General features: G+C 39.7%; 2 protein-coding genes across 9 annotated transcripts in view; one reads left to right on the top strand and one right to left on the bottom strand.

Annotated features, from left to right (window-relative positions):
• The window catches only part of vps8 (VPS8 subunit of CORVET complex), a 75,041-nt gene extending 70,970 nt beyond the window's left edge, over positions 1-4,071 (bottom strand). For 7 of the 8 annotated variants that reach the window (XR_008341471.1, XR_008341470.1, XR_008341472.1 and 4 more), the window contains exon 1: positions 3,897-4,070. Coding sequence is in view for 4 of the 8 variants with exons in the window: in XM_053435719.1 (XP_053291694.1) it covers positions 3,897-3,968 (72 nt within the window). In the remaining 4 variants the exon portion in view is untranslated. Of the gene's footprint in view, positions 1-3,896 lie in introns of all 8 variants that reach the window. The other variant, XM_053435720.1, reaches the window with a different exon arrangement.
• Positions 4,072-7,919: 3,848 nt separating this feature from the next.
• Positions 7,920-15,682, top strand: zic2b (zic family member 2 (odd-paired homolog, Drosophila) b). The gene is made up of 2 exons (XM_053436890.1): positions 7,920-8,436; positions 11,298-15,682. The coding sequence occupies exons 1-2, from the start codon at positions 7,920-7,922 to the stop codon at positions 11,927-11,929; spliced, it is 1,149 nt and encodes a 382-aa protein (XP_053292865.1). The 3' UTR covers positions 11,930-15,682.
• Positions 15,683-22,298: the final 6,616 nt, after the last annotated feature.

Raw genomic sequence — 22,298 nt, 5'->3', positions numbered from 1 at the left:
GCATGTTTCACACAAACTTTAAATTTGTTTCTATTACTGACTTAAGTCTTCATATCGTCTTGATTTATTTCCAAAAAATGTCTAGTGAGAAGAGGAATTTAAAATATACTCGATCTGTCTCATTTAAAAAAAACTAAATTATGAATGGATGTAGTCAGCTACAGGTGAAGCTGATAGTCAATTTAAGAGCCCCCTCTGCTGGGCAACAAGGAAAACTACTTCAAATCATGTTTTGTGCTTAAAGACTGAAAAGAATCCATCCATACAGTATCTATACAGTTTATTCTTTAAAGGGGTCACAGGGAAGGTTGGAGTCAATTCCAGCTGACATTTGGCAAGAGGTTGGATACATCAAGTTAGGGATATGGTAAACTTAGAGTGTCCAATAACCTTGTCTGTAGACAAAGGCCCTGACCAAACCAAGATTTGAAACAGAAACCTTCTTGCTGTGAGGCACCAGTGTAACATTGTGCATGCATGCCGCTATACATACTAGATAGATATCTATCCATCCATTCAGTGATGGCCTTGGCCTCCTGGTTGCTCCATGACGGTGAGCCTACGACACTGAGTTGCATTGGGGTCTTCAACCTCAGTATACCTGTTTTAAGGTTGGTCTAGTTTAGTCTTGAGGCTATTTATAATGAGATTTGAAATAAAAAGTGGTGAGTGTCAATATCTTCTCTGTTCAATTTGATTTGAAAAATACAATTTTAGAATGACCATTTTTACCATCTCATACAAAGGAATGTGTTAGATAACTGAGGAAATACCAGGTGAACTTCCCAACAATAACAGATCAACTAGCATTAGCCAACAACTATCTATAGCAACATTACACCTGAATTAATCTTATTCATTCAGAATGGTAAATGTTCCTAGTCTTATCAACCCCTCAATATTTTACACATTACAAGTCTCATTCACTCATTCACACACACTCATGCATACATAATTCACACACTGCAGCACAGCCATCGGGGCCATTCAGGGTTTAGTGTCTTGCTCAAGGACACTCGGGCATGCAGACTAGATGAGGCGTGGATTGAACCACAGACCTGCTATACCTCCTCAGCCACAGCTGCCAAAAGTTGCTTTGACATTCACACAACTCTGTTGCACACACAGATCATACAGTGGCTGAACTGATCAGAGGAAAGAAAAGCACTACAGCAGCTCAGTACATCTTCTACTTGGTTGTAAAAAAAAGCATCCATCCATCCATAGATATAACCCTTGGTGGGGTACATCCTGGACAGGTCCTCAGTCTGTCACAGGGCAGACATCTTATACCCAACACACAGTGCAGCGCAACTGTCTTTGCTAATTTCAGACCAACAGCGTTAATTTTCCCATCCTGCCCCCACATTGTTTGAATAGAAAATGGACTTGTATCCATCTGAGCACCTATATGTATGTTGGTCTTAAAATGAGGTGTGATCAGGCATATTGTTGCTTCATTGCTATCTGACGCTTTGGGAAGAGATTGATCAACAAAAACATGGTCTGAAGTCAGTGGTGCAGGATTTCACTGCTAATTTAATGCTCAAGTAAGACATACACCTACAGCACATAGTGCTTGTTACACATAGATGATCCAAACATAAGCATGATTAAATAAGAGGCTGAGTAGAAGCCTGCTGAACTATGCACCTGGTGCAGCAATCTTTTTTGACAACATTAAACTGACAAAAGCTGATTGGACAAGTCTTAAATAAATGTTTTGCTTCAGAGCAAAAGCATAGATTTAAGAAATTAAGAATTTAAATTTTTTTTTTAAAACAAATTAAATTGGTAGCACTTAAATGGTACTTACTTATAGCACTTTGTAGTTTTGCTCTATTTTTGAAGAAATTGTACTTTCTTGATTCTTGTTATTCTGGGTTTGTACCCTCGGGTAGGGGAGAGCGTGGTAATGTGAGACATTTTTTACATTTGCTCCCCTCTAGGCGAGCTAAAATTATATGTCAGTAAAATGTACACATTTCCCATTAATTCAGGATGTTTCTTAGCAATGGAAATGATCAGAATGTCTTCAGGACAAAGGGCAGTTAAAATATGATTGTTGTTTAAAAAGTGGTCTTGTTTCTCACTTTACCCCAGCCTAGGGGTAAAGTGAGACAGACCAGAGAAATCAAGGGGGTAAAGGGATCCACTTACTTTTTCCAATTTAAAACTACCATTACAACACATGTTGTACTAGGTAAATTAAGCACATTTATGATTATTTTCATGTGATCTCTTGCACACCCTAGCTTACCTGCACATTGTTTCTCTGTCCAATTGGCAGGGACAGGGATATTGTTTTTCTCTGCGTATTCAAATGCCAGTTCACTGGAGCAAGGCAATGGAACTGGTCAGCTAGTTGTTTCAAGTGTTTGGCAAGCTCCTCCTCCATCTCATCTGTGAATATTCTCTTTGCCTCAGCTACTGCACCCCAGGCTACTGATTTTGCTTTCCCTTTCTCTTTTTTCTTTATGAATCTTTTGAGGGTTGTCTTTTCAATATTTCTATCCCTTCCAGCTTTAAGGACTTCTTTCCTTGCATGACCTCAGCGGCTGCACTCTCCATCTCTGGGAGAGGTGTTTGGCCCCAGGTTGTCTTCCTGGTGTAGTTTCTTGGCATGATGGCTTTTCTACAATGTTTATAGCATTAAAAATAAAACATATGTAATGTAATATTACACTAAAATATGTTTAAGACTAAACTTAACTTGTGCTACATGTCTCACTTTACCCCAGACCATTTGTCTCACTTTACCCCACAGCCATCATTTTAGAAAAAACAACATATCTTAGCAATTCAGGCTAATCTTCAGCCAGCATCAATCACATGGTTTTATATGTTCGAAGTTCATCAACATGTATGATATAAGTTTTTCTACCTGGATAAAATTTGTTTTACACAAAAGTTGATTAAGTTCAAAGCAAGAAAATTTACTTTGTGAAAAAACATTGTAACCACAGCACCAGCACCAACTTCTCCTTCATGGCAAGGGTGGAATGGGAGTGGCTTGAAAACATAATGATCACATGACCACAAATGTGTTCTGTTGCCTAGATACAAGGGGTGTCTCACATTACCCGATGTCTCACATTACCCCGGTCTCCCCTACCCATGAATGCACTGATTGTAAATCGCTTTGGATAAAAGCATCAGCTAAATGAATTGTAATGTAATGGACTATGGCCCACTGTATTGTACTTCTCAGTTTTGACACTAGGTGGCACCCAACTGACCCCTGACCTGCCAGCTGTACCCTCAGAACGCCGCCACAAGGCCCCAGGTCTGATCAGGTGACACAAGGGACCAGCAGTGGTGGACTGTGGAGCACAGAGCCTTATGGGAAATGCTGTCCTGTTAAATGATTCAGCTTAAATCACACTGTTGAAGAACCATATCACCACATGTTGGACTAACCAAGAGCAACTGGATGCGTTTCCAGCTTTTTGCTAAAGGAGTAGGAGCTGATGGCGCCTGAACGCACCACAGACTAAGAATTGCACCATGACGCCTCAACTTTACATGAAATCATTGTCAAATAGATTCACGGGAAAAGGAACACTCACAGAGTAACTGAGCATGTGAGACAACATCTGCCATTTAAATAAATACCGCTATGAGCTGCATGTAAACACTTCGTCACGTGACAGTGCTGACCCACGATATGATTCAGTAAAAACAAACTCCTACTCACACTGAGGAGTCATGGTGCTCACATGCCAATAACATGCAAATAACACAGATATAACAACACAGTGAAACAACGACCAGCTCCCACAAGAAGCACACACTGTGGGCGGCTGACATCTCAGGAGCAGCAGCAGCACTGGGACCACCTCCCTCCCTCAGCTCTGCACACTAGAAGAAGGAGAAGGAGCAGAATAGTCTCTCACCGGGTCCACCTCCATCAGGTTAAGCTGGGAGGAGGCAGAGAGCAGGCTGCGGACGTCTGGGGACTCCGACATCTCTGGGTGTACACGGACTGAAGAACTCAGATCTGTCCTGTGTCTGTCAGTCTGCGGCTCTTCTGACAGGAAACACAGTGAACGTTCTTCTGCTCATGTTTCCTTAGCGGTTGGCAAACAACTAACTGGTGCATTACCGCCCCCCTCTGCCCTGGAGTGAGGATCTGAGTGGCTATGCTCTTGGGACGGGTGTAAACAACAATTAATACTCCATAGGGCAGCAAGATATGTCTAAAAGTAAATTTTATATCAGTCGATATAGATAATAATCACAATAAAAGTCACATTTTTATTTCCTTTAAGTTCAAAGACAGGGTTAATCGCGAATCCTGGCCTTGAGGGTGAATGGGGATTGTGGTTAGGGGTTGAGGTGGTGATTACAACTACTTTGCTTAGATATGCATTATTACCTCCTCACATATTCTACCATTACTGACGAAACCTCTATCATTATCTGGCTGTGTCATTACCGCTACCTTCATCTCTGTGGGATGCTTTTTTTATGAACAATTACTTTAAACATTGATACACCACTCCGTTTGTCATGTGTTTACCAGTTATTACAAGTGTAAATTGTACTGTTATAGAAATCAAATTATAGAAATGATGTGTTCTTCGTCTACTTCTCTAATTTCTTCAGCCTTCTTTGCATATTTGACCGTCATGTTCTCTCTCCCATTCCTCCAGCAGTTTCCTATCCATTTCTGATTTGCTCATGCTTTAAACTCCAGCCTCACTATAACTCACTGTCATTCTCCCATTAAATGTTTTGCTCTCTTTTGCCCTTTAGTCAGCTGGTTCACTCCCCTCCACCCCAATGTGTGCTATAGGATCCATGATTAATTTCAACATGATTCCTGCTTTATTAATAGTTTTGTAATTTTAAGGGCAGCTGGGGTTGAGTGGGCAGGGGGAAGGTCCGTGGTTCATCATGAAGGTGACATCATCAAAATTGTTAAGATACAAACCAGTCCACTTGCCGAAGTGTCCATGGTCAAGACACTGAACTGAACAACCTGACTGCAGTATCGGCAGTGTGTGAATGTCAATTTGTCACAGTTTTAGGTAGAGAAGCCCTGCATGAATGTATGAAAGTGACGTGTAGTGTAACGTTTTTTGAGTATTCTATAACACTGGAAAAGGGCTGTTTGAATATAGTCCATTTACTACTTACAATCTATTCAGGATATTTCCAGCTGTCATGTCTTTCATCTCATAACTTTGTCGTCACATTTGATAATGCACAACTAAAATGTGATTTTTCTTTGCTTGGTTTAAGCTTCTCGTTCCATGTTAAGGCTAAAAGAACCGCCAGAAGTTGTCAACACTTGTTTGATATGATGAATTTTAGGCATTTATATTTTAAGTTTTTCAAAATTATGTCTGTTCTGTATCTGTTAACTTAATTGTTTTCATACACCTTCCACTGGAATTTCAGAATAGATTTTCTAAGCTTATACCTGCCTCCCTAAAACAGCTTGAAAACATACTGAACATTCTGCATAATTATAGAAAATCAGATCGTTTAACATTTATCTATTATAAATCTCTTGAAGAAGACACAATGATGACAGAAAGCTCAGGACAGGTGATCAAATCATAACATGATAATACATAAATTAGCATTTAACAATTACAGTTACCTTTGAATGATTTCAACAGTGAAGAATAGGAGCACAGTCTGTTAACACAAATTTCATAACAGGCTCCAAATTCAATGTCCTTAACAGATATTTTTAAGTTGGGTTCAGGTCACCACTCCACAGGGCGATCAAAGTCAAAATTTTAGGACACCAACAAGTGAAATGGTCAGGAAATTGTGGATTGAGGACAGTGCGGCACAGTGGAAAAGGGTTTAACACTTTCACCTCACAGCTAGAAGGTTCCTGACAATTGGCCAGGGTCTTTTTGTGTAGTTTGCATGTTCTCTAATTGTCTGCATGATTTTTCTCCAAGTGCTCTGGCTTCCTCCCACAGTCCTACAGTCCACTCAATTGACAGTAGGTGTGAATGTAAGTGTTAGGATGTCTCCTAATGTTGGCCATGGGTGTACCCCGCCTCACACCCAGTGTCAGTTGGGATGGATGGATGGATGGATTAAGGACAATCTCAGACTCATTGCAGCTGTAAAGAGACAAAATCCATTTGGAGCGTCACTTTGGTTAAATGAGGTAAGTGCATGTGTAATATTTGATTCTGGTTGGAGGGTGCTTTACTGGGTCAAATGTTCATATTGTCAATGTAACACAGTAATATGACAGTCGTCCCTCCACTGATTTTTCCATATTCAATTCACACTCTCCTATCACATCTACATCTCCCTCTTTGTTTGGTTATATATAATATATACAAAGCGATAAACTTGCTGTGTCACTTTACATCTTACTGATTATGGACACTAACATTTGTTACGTCTATATTTTTCCCTCATTAAGTAAGACAAAACCACAGACTCTGACTCTGACACAGTGTAAACCATGTTTTCTGTGACAGTTATGTGAAAGTTACATGAACCTGAGATCATAATAAGTGAATAGATCAAAAGGTGTAGGTTTTACATGAGAACACCTAAAGGAAAACACATCTCTTTGTGAGTCTGGCTTATAGGCAGACATTGCAGGCAGGGGCGGAATAATGCAGATGTGTTTTTAAGTTGTTCAGTTAAGATGTTGTGGGACATTGGTCTTCATCATAGTGAATTCAGAACAGCCTTGATAGATATATGTAGTGTATAGGAGAGGTTTTACAAATGAGAATTCACATATCTTGAATATCAACATACGGGAAGAGTCCACATCACATCCACATATCAACATTCAAAAGCAGAAACATTCGAACTAAATGCAGAGGAAACATTGTCCCCTAACCAGAAGGTCGGTTGTTCGATCCTCCAGGCCGCGTGGGCACCTCAAATAGCCCCTAACAGCTGTGTGTGTATGTGCAATTGAAAAGCAGCTGTAGCTTGATGAATGTGTGATTGTGAGTTACACTCTAAATTCCTTTGTGTGGTTGATAAGACTAGAAAAGCATAAACTACATAAAATCTGGTTCATTTATCAGATAAATTTACATGATGGAATAGAGTGCGAAGAATATATCTGGTTTAAGAGTGGTTAATATTTCATGACTATTCAGTCCATGTTTTGCAATAATAGTACAATCTTTCTTCCTCTTTCTTTGATCCTATTGAGTCAATTTTTTTTACATGAATTGATTTAATTTGTTGTTGTTTTTCTGTTTGCTTCTGCTACATGAACAAACATGGAACATTAGATACATTTTCAGATTAATCAACTGATGAGTAGGAATCATGTTTAGTTGTCTGTTATTGTTTTTAGATGGATTACTTGTCGATATGACCATATATACTAACTATGATGTCTAGTTCCAGTTTCTCAGTTATGAAGATTTTCTGCCTAAACACAGAATGTCATAGATAATATAGATTATGTAATAGTCTATGTAAATATGACTTAATGTATACATGTGGAATTTTCTAATTTAATATGTAATGATAGTGTGAGACCATTTTATTCTTATCAAACATTAACTGTTCTATAATAATGCACTTCATTTTCATGTTTTTGTCCTTTCAATCTAAATTCACATTTGTCGGCTGGTCGTAAACCAAGGAAGGGGCTGAGGAAAGGAGAGGAGGAGGGAAGGAGACGAGGACGTCAGCAGACAGTGTTGGGTCGCGGCTGCTGTATTCCTTCGACTCTGTTCACCTCCATTCACACAGTAAATAAAAGCATGGAGGGTCTGCCTCTCGGGATCTAACATCAAGCAGCGGGGGGTAAAGACACCGCCGCATGCGTTCTACCTTCGCCTAAACGCACAGGACGGAGGCGGGGAAGCGGCGAACGCTTCGCCCGGTGGATTTAACTCGTTTTTCTGCGGAAGGGAGGATTGTAGTCGGCGCTAAGAGCGGGGCAGTCCGCCGTGCCGAGCATGAAGCGGACGGCTGGAGTGGCCAGGCACAATGGCCTCGTCTCTCCGCTGGGGAACAACAACTCCGGAGCTTCGAGCATCGTATCACCGCACAGAGCCGCTAGCATTCCCGCTTCTGCCGACAGCGGTGCCGGCGGTGGGATGGACGGCCTGGTGGATTTCTCCAAAGGCCTCGTCGTCAAAACCGAACTGGTGTGCAAATGGATTGACCGAACTTCTTCGAGACAGAGGCTCGGGCGGACGGCGACGACCGTCTGCGACCAAACTTTCAGCTCCATGCACGAGCTGGTGGACCACGTCACCACCGAGCATGTAGCCGCGGGGCTGGAGAGCCTCAGTCACGTCTGCATGTGGGACGAGTGCCTGCGCGGCGGGAAGGCTTTCAAAGCCAAATACAAACTCATCAACCACATCCGCGTGCACACCGGAGAGAAGCCGTTTTCATGCGCGTTTCCCAACTGCGGCAAGATGTTCGCCCGCTCCGAGAACCTCAAGATTCACACGCGCACTCACACTGGTATGGTTGCATGGTTGCATTGACACACGCGCGCACACACACACACACACACACACACACACACACACACACACACACACACACACACACACACACACACACACACACACACACACACACACTCACTCACAAACAAAGACATGGAGTCATTATGCCGGTCAGTGTGTAAATCCGTGACAGGACAACAGGCTCATGACAGAACACAGAGGTGAAGCGAGACTGATCCAGTCTGAGAGGAATCCCCTCCATGTTCACACAGGCTCCGTTCACTTTGGATTCACACTCGTCCTCCGCTGAGCCCTTGTTTCCTTGAGGAGGAATCACAGCTCCACACTGCAGCTCAGAGTCATGTAAGGTGACAGGAAGCAGCGCAGAGAGAGGGAGGAAACGCTGAGGGCACAATTAAACTGATTAGGTTTACACAACTGAAGTGATTGTGTTGAGGCAGAATGGGGCTGTATTTCTCAGTTTAATGCCAATCTGCATAAAAATGTAGTTCACATGAATAATGTTGTTTTTCCACATTGAGCCAGAAACAGACAATATGCAGTTTTAAACAGACTCAGATGCCATCTTAATAAAACCGTAGGTCTACCTTCTATTCAGACACTGAACGCTCAGTAAACAGCTTTATTTATGGTTTATACATGTTCTTCTAATCCTTTGTTCATCGTTTATAAGTCATCTAATACTGTTGGGACTGCAGGTTTGTCTAAGAACCTCTGTGACTGGTGTTTCTTTAGTTTTAATAATTTGCATGTCATGGTTTATTTGTCAGAATGAGGGGAGCGAGTGAGGAGGATGTTAACCATAGGACCCTGAACAGACTGGGACACTACCAGGACACTTCACTGAAATCACATTCCGACTCACTATTAATTTATTATATAGTGAGAAACGCGATGAACCAAAACATCTGCTGGAATTAAACAGGGTAGACAAAGTAAGAAACGCTTTCAGTTTATTTATATACATGTACACAGGAGCTACAGACTACAAGCTACAGCCTTGACCACGATCCTGCAGTTGAAGCAACATCTCTGTGAAAGAGTGTGAACAAAAATTATTTATTAGAAGATTTGTGAGGAATTGGTGCAGGGATGTTGCAGTTGACTGCATTCATTTTAGTTAGGTCTATCTAATAAACTACCAATAGAGTGCATGTTCAGTTATATGTATTTTAGCTGTATTTGATGTTTATGGGCTCATGGAATAAGGTCTAAGTTGTAAAGAAGCTAAAAAGCAATGATTTTTATTTCTATTGTGCCTTAAAAAAAGAAAACAACAACCCACAAAACAACCCCCTCCATACAAACATCGTAGGTCACAATAACTAATCCGAGAACTAATCCAACTGATCCATTGTACAACACCAGTATTGTGTAAATACATATTACATGACATATAAATGAGATATTATTAATTATGACCCACTTCCATTACACTTCGCAGTGTTGCAACAAATTACTATCTGGAGAGAAAGAAGGATAAATAAATAAATGAGTTAATTAATTGAAAATGCATTACATTTTAAAAAGGAGGAAATAACATTTTTTTATATAAAAACCACAGATCTCAGACCTAATTTAACACTTTTATTTTAACCTATTATAAACTGTTGGTCGTGTCAAATCCTTATGGCATTCAGTATCATCTATATTCTTTATATATTTGTGTCTACTTTATAGAGTTATTTTTTATATATTTAGAATAGCAGCCTCAATACCAAAATTATGAATCCTGCCACTGTTTTATGCAGGTTTAAAAGTTAACCTATAAACGCAAAGTACTTCATGGGGGCGACTGATCCCAGTTTTCCCCATCTGCATGCTGAAATGTCCTTGGGCAAGATGCTGAACGCTGAATGGGCCCTCATAGAAAAAAGTGCTGCCCATGGATTCACTGTGTGAATGTATGAATGGTTGAATGGCAAACTGTACTGTAAAGTGCTTTGAGTGGTCATCAAGACTAGAATTTACCATTCATGTGTTTTTCTTTGTAAATTTGCTACAAAAGATGCCTATCAAAATACAGTCATCACAATAATAATATTTTGTTTATTGATCATTCTACATCAGTCCACATGTTGGCATCAGGGAGAAAAGCTCATAACAACAATTCCTGATGTAGCAAGGATGTTTTTAATGATACAATAATCGTTTATCGTTACACTATTGCTACTATCAATTTTCCAGAGTGCATACACATGTCATCCTCCATCAGATATTTGTAAACACCATAGAATCAGTAAAATTTAGAAAAAGTGTAAAATTTTCATCCCATTTAATAGAAATTGCAATTAAAAGGTGAAAAAAAAAACAAAGACAAATATGCATCTTGTTCCTCATTAAAGCCAAATAACCAAATAAACAATCCTTGTTCTCAGTTCTTACCAGGTCAAATATTGTATTTATATTTAAACATCACCCTATATTGGTGAACGTGTAGTGTCTTAATATAATTAATACAAACTGCAACATATTGTTTACCCAATGTTATAATAATTTGTTGTAATTTTTGGACTCTATAGGAATATTTTCAAACAAAACTTCTCGGTGAAATTTCATATTGATTACGAGTCCTTATAACTTAGTGATACCACAGACCATAAATGAGGGATCCTTGCGGCCACATCCTCTAGTTCAGATTGCTCTCGGTGACTTTAAAGAAAGAACATATGTTTGTGAATGATTGGTGGAGTGTCCTGTCAAGTGAAGTTAGTTTATTTATTCAAAAACAACAAACTTAGACAAAAGTGCTTTGTAGAGATATTCAATAATTGGATTGTTATTAATACATTACTCATAGTTCGTTGCGCATTCTAGACTTGGATTATTGAGAGTTTCATGTTTGTTTTGCAGGTGAGAAGCCATTCCAGTGTGAGTTTTGCGAGCGACGCTTCGCCAACAGCAGCGACCGGAAGAAGCACTCACAGGTCCACACTGCGTCTAAGCCCTACGACTGCAAGGCACTTGGTTGCACCAAGTCCTACACCCACCCCAGTTCCCTGCGCAAACACATGAAGGTTCACGTCAAGATGTCACCTACCTCTGAACCCCAGGACCCATATGACTCCATCCCTCATCAACTACAACAACCTCATCAGGCTCTCCTCGAGCCCCTCAACCTTAAAATGAACCGTCTCTCTCCATCACTTGCCAACAGAAATTCAGAATTTCCACTTCTGACTAATCACGAACTAGGTATTAGCTCAGACAGCGAAGTGGACCATAAGCTGCTGCTGCGAAGTTCCTCCCCAATGGCAATGCCTCTGGATCTGTCTTTGTCGGGCCTGAAAAATCAGCTGGCCCAGAAGCAGCAGAGTGGAAGGACCCCACGTAGGAGCCAGCGCTCAGTCAACCCAGCCTTACCTCAGTTGTCTAACATTAAAGAGTGGTATGTCTGTACCAGGACTACAGCACCACACTTTCCTCTACTTCACCCAGACCACATCAAATCAGAACCTAGTGATGACGAGGAGTACGTCACGTAGGATGGAGGGACTGGTGAAACTGAAGGTTCACAACAGACCTCATACGTTCACAGACCCAGGTCAGGTCAAATGATGCTCTTTGGAATCATAGTTTCTGTTATTTTCTAGAACCAGTAGCTGTATGGTTCAGCATCAGTGGCACTTCTAAAACGCAGGAGGGTATGATCCGATGGATGGCTGTTCCACCGTCTCAGATACAGAACTCGGCTCAGACATCATCACCATCTGTGGACCAAAAGGAATGGCTCAGAAATGCCGCAAGGGACAAGAAGAATTCTATCACTATGATGATCAAATGAAACGTCTGAAAAATAATTGCAAGTTATCTAATCAGTGTTAGCTAGCTAACCTGAACTAACAAAGGGGATTATTTTGTACAATTGAACCAGAGAATGTTGGTGACTGTTGTGCTAGTTGTTAAAGAATATAAAGAGAGTGTGTGTGTGTACATCATGACCCCTCTATAGAGACAGATTTTTGACCAATTTATCTTCGACATCCACCTAGATGAAGCAATCTCAAGGGCTAAATTGACACAGATGGAACGTGGGTATTGTGAATCTGAGCTCACAATATTATTGTACAAATGGTAATAGACCGGGCGAGTGAATGCCTTTGTAGGCCTCAGTAGGCTTTAAGCAAACTATGTGGTACAATGTGAGAAAGTTACAAAGTCTGTTGGAGGCAGCTCACTGTGCTGTCAGAAATTGTCTCAGATGCTGTTTGGCAATCAGACCAGATCTTTGTTTGACGCAAACTGAGGCCTTCACTTATAACCCTTGGTAGTAACTTGCTCAAAAGTGTATTATGTCACCACAGTCTATTCTAACACAGCATCCAGCAGTAAAGCTTGAGATTTAAGACAGTGGGATCCCCTTTGTACTGATCAAGTTTCCTTAACCTCTTCAACTCTATGGACCTTTCAGAAAGTTCATCATGGATTAATGTTTACACTCCACTTCAATTCAATTCCCCAAGGTTTCCAAAATGACCATTTAGGTCATTCACATATTCCTTTAACAAAAATTGTGTATTAAATGATGCACAACCCATCTAGTATTTTTCCTTTGATCAAACATGCAGCCATAAAAAGTTCGGATTTGAATATCCAGTCAATGTAAGCATCCTGTAAGGTAAATGGATCAAGAAAGTGCAATGTATTGTCTAAGATTGCGGTGGAAGTTGAAAAAACTTATAATTTATTATTTGAAGAGATCACTTTAAATGCTTGATAAATGAGTCATGTGCATTATCCATCCACCAGTAGGTCATTTCAAGCTGGACATGAAAATGAGCACATCTGAAATGTCTCCAAAAATCCTTCATTGCACAGGAAGACGGATGCATGGATAATTTGTGAAAAAAATCAGACAGTATATTTCTATCTTCAAAATAAATTTGGCTAAGAGGGGTTCAAACAAATCATCACAAGCTAATTCATTTGGAAGTCAAGAGCAGAGAGGGTAGGTGCAAGTTTAAGGGTAGAACTGTGTCATGGATGTTTTTATTCTAAAGAGCAATGCCATCTACTCGAGCAGCTTGCATCAATTGACATGGTTGGCGTGGTGGAGCAATGGACTGCACTTTCACAAGTAAAGGGTCAAGGGTTTGAATTCTCCAGCTGGGGCCTTTTTGACTGGAGTTCCAAACATGCATACTAAATTACTACTGGTTGTTTGTCCATTTGTAGCCCAATGCTGGACTGGTGTACCATACCTTTCACCCAATGTGAGGGATCGGCTCCAGCTCTCTGTGACCCTGTCAACAATAGACTGGTGGGATGGCATGCGCTTGAAACTACAACAGCTCAATAAAATCCTTTGCATTTGACCTGGAAGTCAAGTTTAGTTACATGCTTCCTTCTAAATTGCATTTGATAAAAAGTAAAGAGCCACGTATGGAAAACAAGCACGTTAAGACCTTTTGACAATATCCATTGCTCAGAGTACATTCACTGAACCACTGGTTTGTCTTTATGAAATATAGGAGACAGATGACCCATTAAACTTCTGTGGATATCATCCTGTAACCCTTTAATGTTCCACCTCTAACACCCTGACCCCATGATAAAGCAACACAAAATCATAATCAACTTGTAACTAAATGAGTCAATGCGAAGGGAAAAACAATTCATTACACTGAACTAAGCTTCCTGCCCTTGTTGTTGAATAGAGAACATTTGATCAACCATTTTATTAACCATCCAAGAAGGGTTGAATCAAGGGCAACTGTGTCTGTTTACTGCAACTTATAGATTTACATCCCTCATCCAAGAGGCTTCCTCAGTTCTGACTGATCGGTGACGAGTTTAGGTATTCAACCTCTGCAGGGTTGTTATCAAGGCCTTTACAGTCATCAGAGTCATTGGGGTCAGAGCAGGCCAAGTGTAATCGACAGTTGGAGATTTTAGAGTCACATGTGGCAAAGTGGGAATCTCCAGGGAAGGGATAAAAGAGCAGCATTGTTGGTTGGAAATAAGTGTTGTTGTAGACCTCCTCCACTGTTAAAGGAATCTATACACAATATGATCATTGTTGTTGTCCCTCCTTTGTTGAACTTGCATGTATTTAAGGGTTGTTCAGTCTCACCAAAAATACAGGTCCGTGCATTCCTCACTGCAATGGACTGTATATCAGATTGCTTTTGTTTTCTCTGGATGTGTGGTTTTTGAGTTTTTATTTTGTGTGAAAAACAGGGATGTGATGATATTTTTTTTAAAGATTCCCCTGAGGTTCTAAGATTCCTCTTTTCAGTGTTGTGTTATTCCTTTACTCAACCCTTCCTGGATAAGCATGGCCTGGATGTCTGAGAATCTCCATAGAATTTTTTTTTACTGTACAGTAATTTGATTCTTTAAACAGACTTCTGAAAACAGGTGAGAAGACTTTGTCTGTCTTTTTACATGACAACAACGCTCATAAGGCTTAAGAGAACAATACTTTAATGATGAGTTAAGTGTAAGTTCAGGATATTTTTCTCAAATATAACTGAAGATCATCTGATACAAATTGCAAGCTCTCAGGCACATCTGCAACGATTTAGACCAAGAGAAGTTCCAGACTGATTGGTTTGGGTGCACTACTGTTCCACTAACTGAACTACTACGTAAAGTCAGGGTCTCCACATAATTCAAGCGAGCTAAATTAATCCATGTTTAGATTTGTGATTAATTAATATCAGACATGAAGTGGATATGCCCTACCAGCTCAGACTTCTTCACACCAAGGTGCTTTTAAAATTACCATAGACTGATACTCTTTTTCACCACGGACCAATCTTTAATCTGCAGGACTGAACCCTGTGACACAATTGTACCCCAAACCTGTTGACCTGTGATATCTTATGTCCATCATATTAACTAGAAAAGGTATTGGATACAGGTCAGACAGTGTATTTGCACCTAAACCAGCACTCAAGTCTTTATGAGTGCCGTGAATTTGGGTGTCAGACTTTTAATGTGAAGGAACCAGCCCTTCTACTTAAGATTAAAAGTCAGAGCTGTAAACAGACTGAACCAGCAGTATGTGAGGTAACAAGAACATGTTTTGTTTTTTCTATTAATATTTTAGAGAAGGTGCTGGCTCAAGTCTCAAGGTCATTTAAAAGTGAGTAAAATTGCATTTTACATCCACTGGTTTACTGCATGAGTCATGTGCAGTCTTCAAAGAGCAATAAAAAAGTGTGATGAATTTCTCATGAATTTTCTCATTCAAAAGAAAATGTAATTGGTTAAATAAATCATTTAAACCCTAATTACTTATTATTAGTCATTTGTGAAGCACACACTAGTATGTAGCAGACTCCATCCACAGCATTACGTGTTTTTGGTCTATTTTGTTTAGAAATAACAAAGCAGCAATATTACAAGTAAAGCCTTCTGGCCTTTCCTTTTTGTGGCTAAATGTTATTAAAAAAAGACTGGTCTAGTCAGAATCAAAGAAGGTAGCTGCCTCAAAACGCATATTTCAAGTAAGTTCACTAACCTGTATTATTATTATTTCTGTGAGCTGGAAAAAGCGATAAACATAAATTGTAGCACAACAACTGGAAACTTTCATTTTCAAGTTTTAACATTTGGTTTTCCATGATGGTTTTATTTAAAAACCTCAAACAAATCTAGAAAAATCTGTGTAAAAATACAACAAAAACGGTTGATTTTCGGTGCCTAACAATTGAAAACAAAATTAAAATGCAGTTTGTAGTTGTACTGCATCTCAGAACCATATGTACATGTATATATAACGTTCATGACTTAAATGTACAGACATGTAGCTGACATGTTGAGAGAACGTTAAAGTAACGCTGATCAATAACAATCAACATAAACTGGGGCTACAACTGAAGAGGGAAGATGACAAAGTAATGCAGAATATGTCACAAATGATAATCATACAATATCACACGAACAATTGAGGCCTATTTAAGTTTAACCTCATGATCACCAGCAGCAAATCCCACCTACTGCTAGTGTGGTGGGTGAGTAGTACTTCAGTGTGTCTGTGTCTTAGAGCACTCCTAAGAAATTGTTTCTCAACCAGTGAACGTGGTAAAGTTGAGTGTTATGGCAGTTAATTGTTTTGCCAATTTATTCTTCTTATTACAAAGTATTTGTTTTTTGCTCTTTTGTTTTATTTAATATTTTCATTATTAATTCTTCTTTTTGGGAAAATAAAAATTCCCATCATACAAACTAAATCTCCAAGACCTCCTGAGAGTTTTTCTACCTAGCTCAACTGCTCTTCTACATCTACCTTTAACACACATGCACAGGGGAAAACTACTGGAAGTTTCTAGCCCCAAGGCGGTTTTCGAGGTTCCCCTCATCACCTTAATATCATTTTGGACATATTTGTCTTATTTATATTTTTTTCACGATATTCCAGAGTAATCTGGAAATGTGTTGAAATATCAAAGCGAATTTCACGGACCCCCTGCAATGCCGTCGTGGACCACCAGGGGGCCGCGGACCCCTGGTTGAAAACTCCTGGTCTAGGAGATGGATCAGAGAAATGATAGAACCAAGCTGAAACAAACCGTATATATCTTAACCTGCAATGAATCACCACCATGTTCCCTGGGATAACAAGTGGAATAGATCATGGCACCCAGTTGGCAAGTCATTGTGGAAAATTAGTTATTTCAGGTGATAACTGATTGATTTGAATAATCAATTTACAAATGTCCACAGAATTTTTCATTGTGTTGATTTTTTGAATTAAATAAAAGACATTTGTAACCATAGGGACTGAATTAACACTTACATTAACACCACGTTAACCTGGTTTTACCCAAAACGAGCTGCTTTACGTAACATGTCAACTACACAGATTTGTGTATGAGGGCAAAATGACCAGAAATAAATAATCAAACTCTGAGTAACAACAGTAAAGTTCTGGATGGGTGAAGTTATATAAAACTATTTCTGGACAACCAATGGCAGGCAACGCTTCATGAGCACCTGGTGGCTTGAGAGTCATTTCAGCCTTCACCACCAACAATCAACTGAAGCGAGCAGGAATAGTTGATGGACATCAGAGCCCATGCAAAAGGCACAACTCTCAGTCAGCAAAGAGTCAAAGCGGACATCATGGCATGCTACAACATACATATAAAAAAATGCTTCTCCACCAATAATATTGTAGAAAAGTAATTATTGGATAATAAAAAAAATATGTCCATATGTGGCTAAATACTGCAAAATAGGATCCTTGTTTGACAGTGAGTGACCAGGTCATTCAATAACACCAGCTATCAGTAAAGACTGTTCAGGCTATCCAAAATATTAGTACTTTCTTTTCAGAATAATCCTCCTCCCAGATAAATACAGAGGCCACATTTATAACAGGTCTGGTATCTACTGCATCAACAAGTTGGCTCACATAATTAGCGGCCAGCTGATTTTTGTGCACAGGAGGACCTGGGATGATGTCAAATGCCCACTATGAATTATTGTGTTCCTCGTTTCGATCACACTGCACATAGTCACCATGAATGCATACTGTAGAAACTAAATTGTTTCATCCTCCTTGCATTTGTTAGTGTCAAAGGTTGCATGGCTCAATAAACATCCTGTACTGTAAATTTGAAATCACATGGGAACCACTATTTAAGGTTTAAATTCACCTTTAGATGAGTTAAGATGATAAAGATGGTAACACTTTTATTTATAAAATACACATGAATTATTGTGTGTCTCTGTATGTTGGCCCTGTAAATGACCGGTGGGATTGGCTCAAGCCCCCCTGTGGTCCATTAGGACAAGCAGTATACTTGATGAGAGGAGGTTGGAGAGGACCCTGCTCTGTAAATCTGCTATAATGTAGCAAAATACACCTTTGGCCTGGTCTATTGACATATGGTAAAGGTAGGTTTGAAATAACTAGGTCCATGACAGAGGCATCTTCATGTAAGGTCTGATCTAAATGTGTGTTGTTAAGATGTATTGTTTGCAAATTAACCTCATTGCTCATGCCCAAGGGGCCATACTGTGCTAAATAAACTTTAAATATAATTATGTGTTCCTTCACAGACTCTGTGCTAGATTTCGAGCCCCGTGTGAATTCCTGTGGGGCTGCTGCTAGGTTTCAGGTCTGCCTACAGGTGTTTTTTCCACACTCTGTTTCCGGATAAATCTACATGGCAGCCCTTAAAAGTAGCTTTCTACCACGACTTTCTAAAACCTGTTAACCCATTACAACATATATTTGCCACGACATAACCAATGAAAAAAAGGTGCTGATTTAATGTGCTATAGGTGCAAGGTTGTACAAACCTGAGAACGAAACATTGTTCTAGAACAAAGCTTCTTCTCTACAATAGGTTCTCTTTGACCAACAGAAATGCCAAGGTTGATTGCTAGACTCAGGTGCAGTAGTGTCGGTGGGAGAACATGGTGACAGGCTCAACACCCAGACTGAGAACCAGAAGAACACGCAACCAGACATAACCACAACACCAGACTATACACAGAATGCATATTCTTAACAGGTAAAGCAGGACAGCATGCAAACTGACCATACATTGAATTCAAACCTGTCTTCATCGGTTTAAAGAAAAATTTTATCACCTCGATGTAGAAAGATTTAATGAAGGGCTGCCATGTTAAGCTGCATTAGATTTGATAAACTAATACCTAATAAGCTGGAAACTGAATGTATCTGTGCATTTATAGTCAAAACTCTTACATTGTACAGAGATCATCCTTTACATCATTAACGTTGTCTAACACAGAGTTGAGTCCATTACTGTAATTGACGCTTTTTCGCCAATCTACTTGTAATTATAACTGGTTTGTATCAAAACTTTGACCTACCATGCAGTATGTGAAATATAATTTTTTTTCTTTTTTATAAATTATATTGAAGAACTAGTCACCAACTAATCCTGGTATCAAAATCATGTCCTTGTGTCTCAACCATGTGGGCTGCTGCTATTGTCTCACAGCGTCCCAGTTTCTTCATACTCTTCAAACACTGTTCGCCCAGCTGTCTGTAGGAAATGCTTTACCAGCCAAATAGATTATGACAATGCTGAATTACAGTTTCAGTTGTTACAATATCCTTCTAACAAGGCCGAACACTGGCCTAGATTTGTCTCTGTCTATCAGTAGCCAAATTGAATGGGTCATTAAGGACCTAACATTTAAGAATTATATGAGATTCAATAGATAACTGATAATTCTTGAAATGTGAGCACTCTGCCAACACATGCATTATAAAAATAAAAATAAAATTAATGGAAGAAATTATTTCCTTAATCCAGGGTTCGTATGGTCATGGAAAACCTGGAAAAGTCATGGAATTTTAAAATGTGTTTTTCCAGGCCTGGAAAAGTCAAGGGGGAAAATTATCTCCCAAAAGTTTTGGAAAAGTCATGGGAATTTGTTATATTCATATTTTCATGTCGTTCATAATTTGCGCTGAGTTTTAAATAATTCATATGCTTTTGAAGAAATATGCTTAAAATATAAGCAGGCATACTTGGGTATGTGTCATTTAAGGTATACTGTATGCCTTGGAATTCTCATAGTTAGTTTGAATGCTACATTTTTTCACTTTTTCGCGTATACACCGAGATTTCACAAAATGTTCAGTAATGGAAATTTGGTTTAAAGTTATTTAAAAGTCATGGAAATCCATTGGTCAAAATGTGTATGAACCCTGTTAATCACAGAGGCATGACAGACAGACAAACAGGCTTGCAGACAGACAGACAGAGAGACAGACAGACAGACAGACAGGCAGGCAGGCAGGCAGGCAGGCAGGCAGGCAGTTAGGTAGGCAGGCAGACAAGCAGGCAGTTAGGTAGGCAGGCAGACAGGCTGGCAAGCAGGCTGGCTGGCAGGCAGGCAGGCAGGCAGGCAGGCAGGCAGTGCGGCAGTTAGATAGGCAGACAGAAAGGCAGAAAGGCAGAAAGGCAGGCAGGCTGGTAGGCAGGCAGGCAGGCAGGCCCGACATACATTATTTAAATAAAAGCATTTTGAAATGAAGCAGTAAAGGTGTTCTTGAAGGCCCCATATTTTAAACCTTTCTGGGATTTAATTTGAGGTATTGGTATCCCTAAGATGATATATCAGTGGTTTAAAGTTGGAAAAACTGCTGCAATGTGTATTTCCATGTCGGTTCTTTTGCCTCTCTATAGAGCTGCAGACAGTACTTGTCAATCAGAGTCCTCTGATGACTGCACTTTTATGCATTGACTCTCTCTGGTAAACATAGCTGAAAGACACGTTTTTATGTTTGTGGCTATAGAAGACCAGCCACATATTTAAAGTCGGTTACAACAAGATGTTTCTGAATGGTAAGTTACACCGTCCTCATGTTTGTTCATAAGTTCGGACTATACCTTGAATACAATTTTTAACTAACAGTTTAGTTGCACTTAAATGGCACTTACATATACAATCTGTAGTTTAGCTTTTTTGAAGAAATTGTACTTTCTTGATTCTTGTTGTGCTGGGTTTGTACCCTCATGGTTGAATGCACTTATTGTAAGCTGCTTTAGATAAAAGCGTCAGCTAAAAGAAAGATAATATCATTTTCAAATTTAAGCAGGACAATTGGCCAATGTATGAGTAACGTCCTGAGTTACAGTAAAGAGTTTCACAACAGCGTTTCAATATGGAGTGACGAGTAATGTCTTCGTTACTCCATAGTGAGCACACCGACACGGCACATCATAAGAAATAAAGCGTAACCGCTGCTCTCGAACAATATCGTTCTTAAGAGGAATGTGCATGGACAGATTCTCTTCCTTGCATCCCTCCATGCTGCAGTGTTTCTTCAGTGTTGTTTGTTGTTATTAGCCTGTGGTAGCTAATAAGCTGCTAGCTCAGCAACATGTCTGCTTGGTGTCGTGGGGAGGAGGGGAGGAGGGGTGGTGGGTTTGGAGCCTAGACTGGTACCGGCTGGGTGGGACTTAGAGATGAGTGCGAACCCATATGACTAATACAGGGGTGGAAGTACGAAACAACATATTTCTTAGAATGGACTGAGGGAAAAAGTCAGCAGACTGACTGTATTCATACTTTGAGGGTCCCTGCCGACCCCCTTTAAGTAATTACAGATAGTAAAAGTCCCAAAAAATTGATTTTACACAATATGGGCCCTTTAAAATCACTTGTAGGTTTCTACATATTTTTACCCTGTTAAAAGGGTTTTTAGTAGTTTTTCCTTACTCTTGCTGAGGGTTAAGGACAGAGGATGCCACACCCTGTTAGAGCCCTATGAGATGAATTGTAATTTGTGAATATGGGCTATACAAATAAAATTTGATTGATTGATTGATTGTAGCACATTGTGTGTCTGCACTATTAGAGTTGTCTGTAAGACATTTATGATCAGAGATGAAGTCAGATCATTGTAACAGGGTATATGAAATGACCAGTGTGAAGGCTAGGTCAAAGACACAGCCGCCAGCGGTAATGAAAACAAGCGTTTAAAACCTCTTCAGCAGTCAAATCTGAATCAGCACAGAAGTCAGCCTGGAGTTGGATGGAACATGTGAGCTTAAGTGGAAGAAAAACTACACCAAATTTCACTCCATGACACTGCGAACTGGTTTAAATCCTTTTAAACTGGTTTAAATCTTATTTTTCTGATTGCTCCCAATTCGTGCAAATTAATGATGAGTCATCTGTGCGCACCAAAGTTAACCATGGTGTTCCATAGGGCTCTGTGCTTGGCCCAATTTTATTCTCATTATATATGCTTCCACTAGGAAACATTATCAGGACACACTCGGTAAATTTCCGCTGCTATGTGGATGACACCCGGTTATACTTGTCAATAAAACCTGAACAAAGTAATCAATTAACTAAACTTCAAGCATGTCTCAAGGAGATAAAAACCTGGATGACCCGCACTTTTCT

Source organism: Pleuronectes platessa, chromosome 12, assembly GCF_947347685.1.
Source record: "Pleuronectes platessa chromosome 12, fPlePla1.1, whole genome shotgun sequence".
In the NCBI taxonomy this organism is placed as follows: domain Eukaryota; kingdom Metazoa; phylum Chordata; class Actinopteri; order Pleuronectiformes; family Pleuronectidae; genus Pleuronectes; species Pleuronectes platessa.
This window is presented reverse-complemented; position numbering and strand designations above follow the sequence as displayed.

What these genes read in the sequence shown, in the direction of transcription:
- zic2b (XM_053436890.1), top strand. Translation starts at nt 7,920, where the DNA reads ATGAAGCGGACGGCTGGAGTGGCCAGGCACAATGGCCTCGTCTCTCCG. An exon ending in TCACACGCGCACTCACACTG is followed by an intron (nt 8,437 to 11,297) that starts GTATGGTTGCAT and finishes TTTGTTTTGCAG; the next exon opens with GTGAGAAGCCATTCCAGTGT.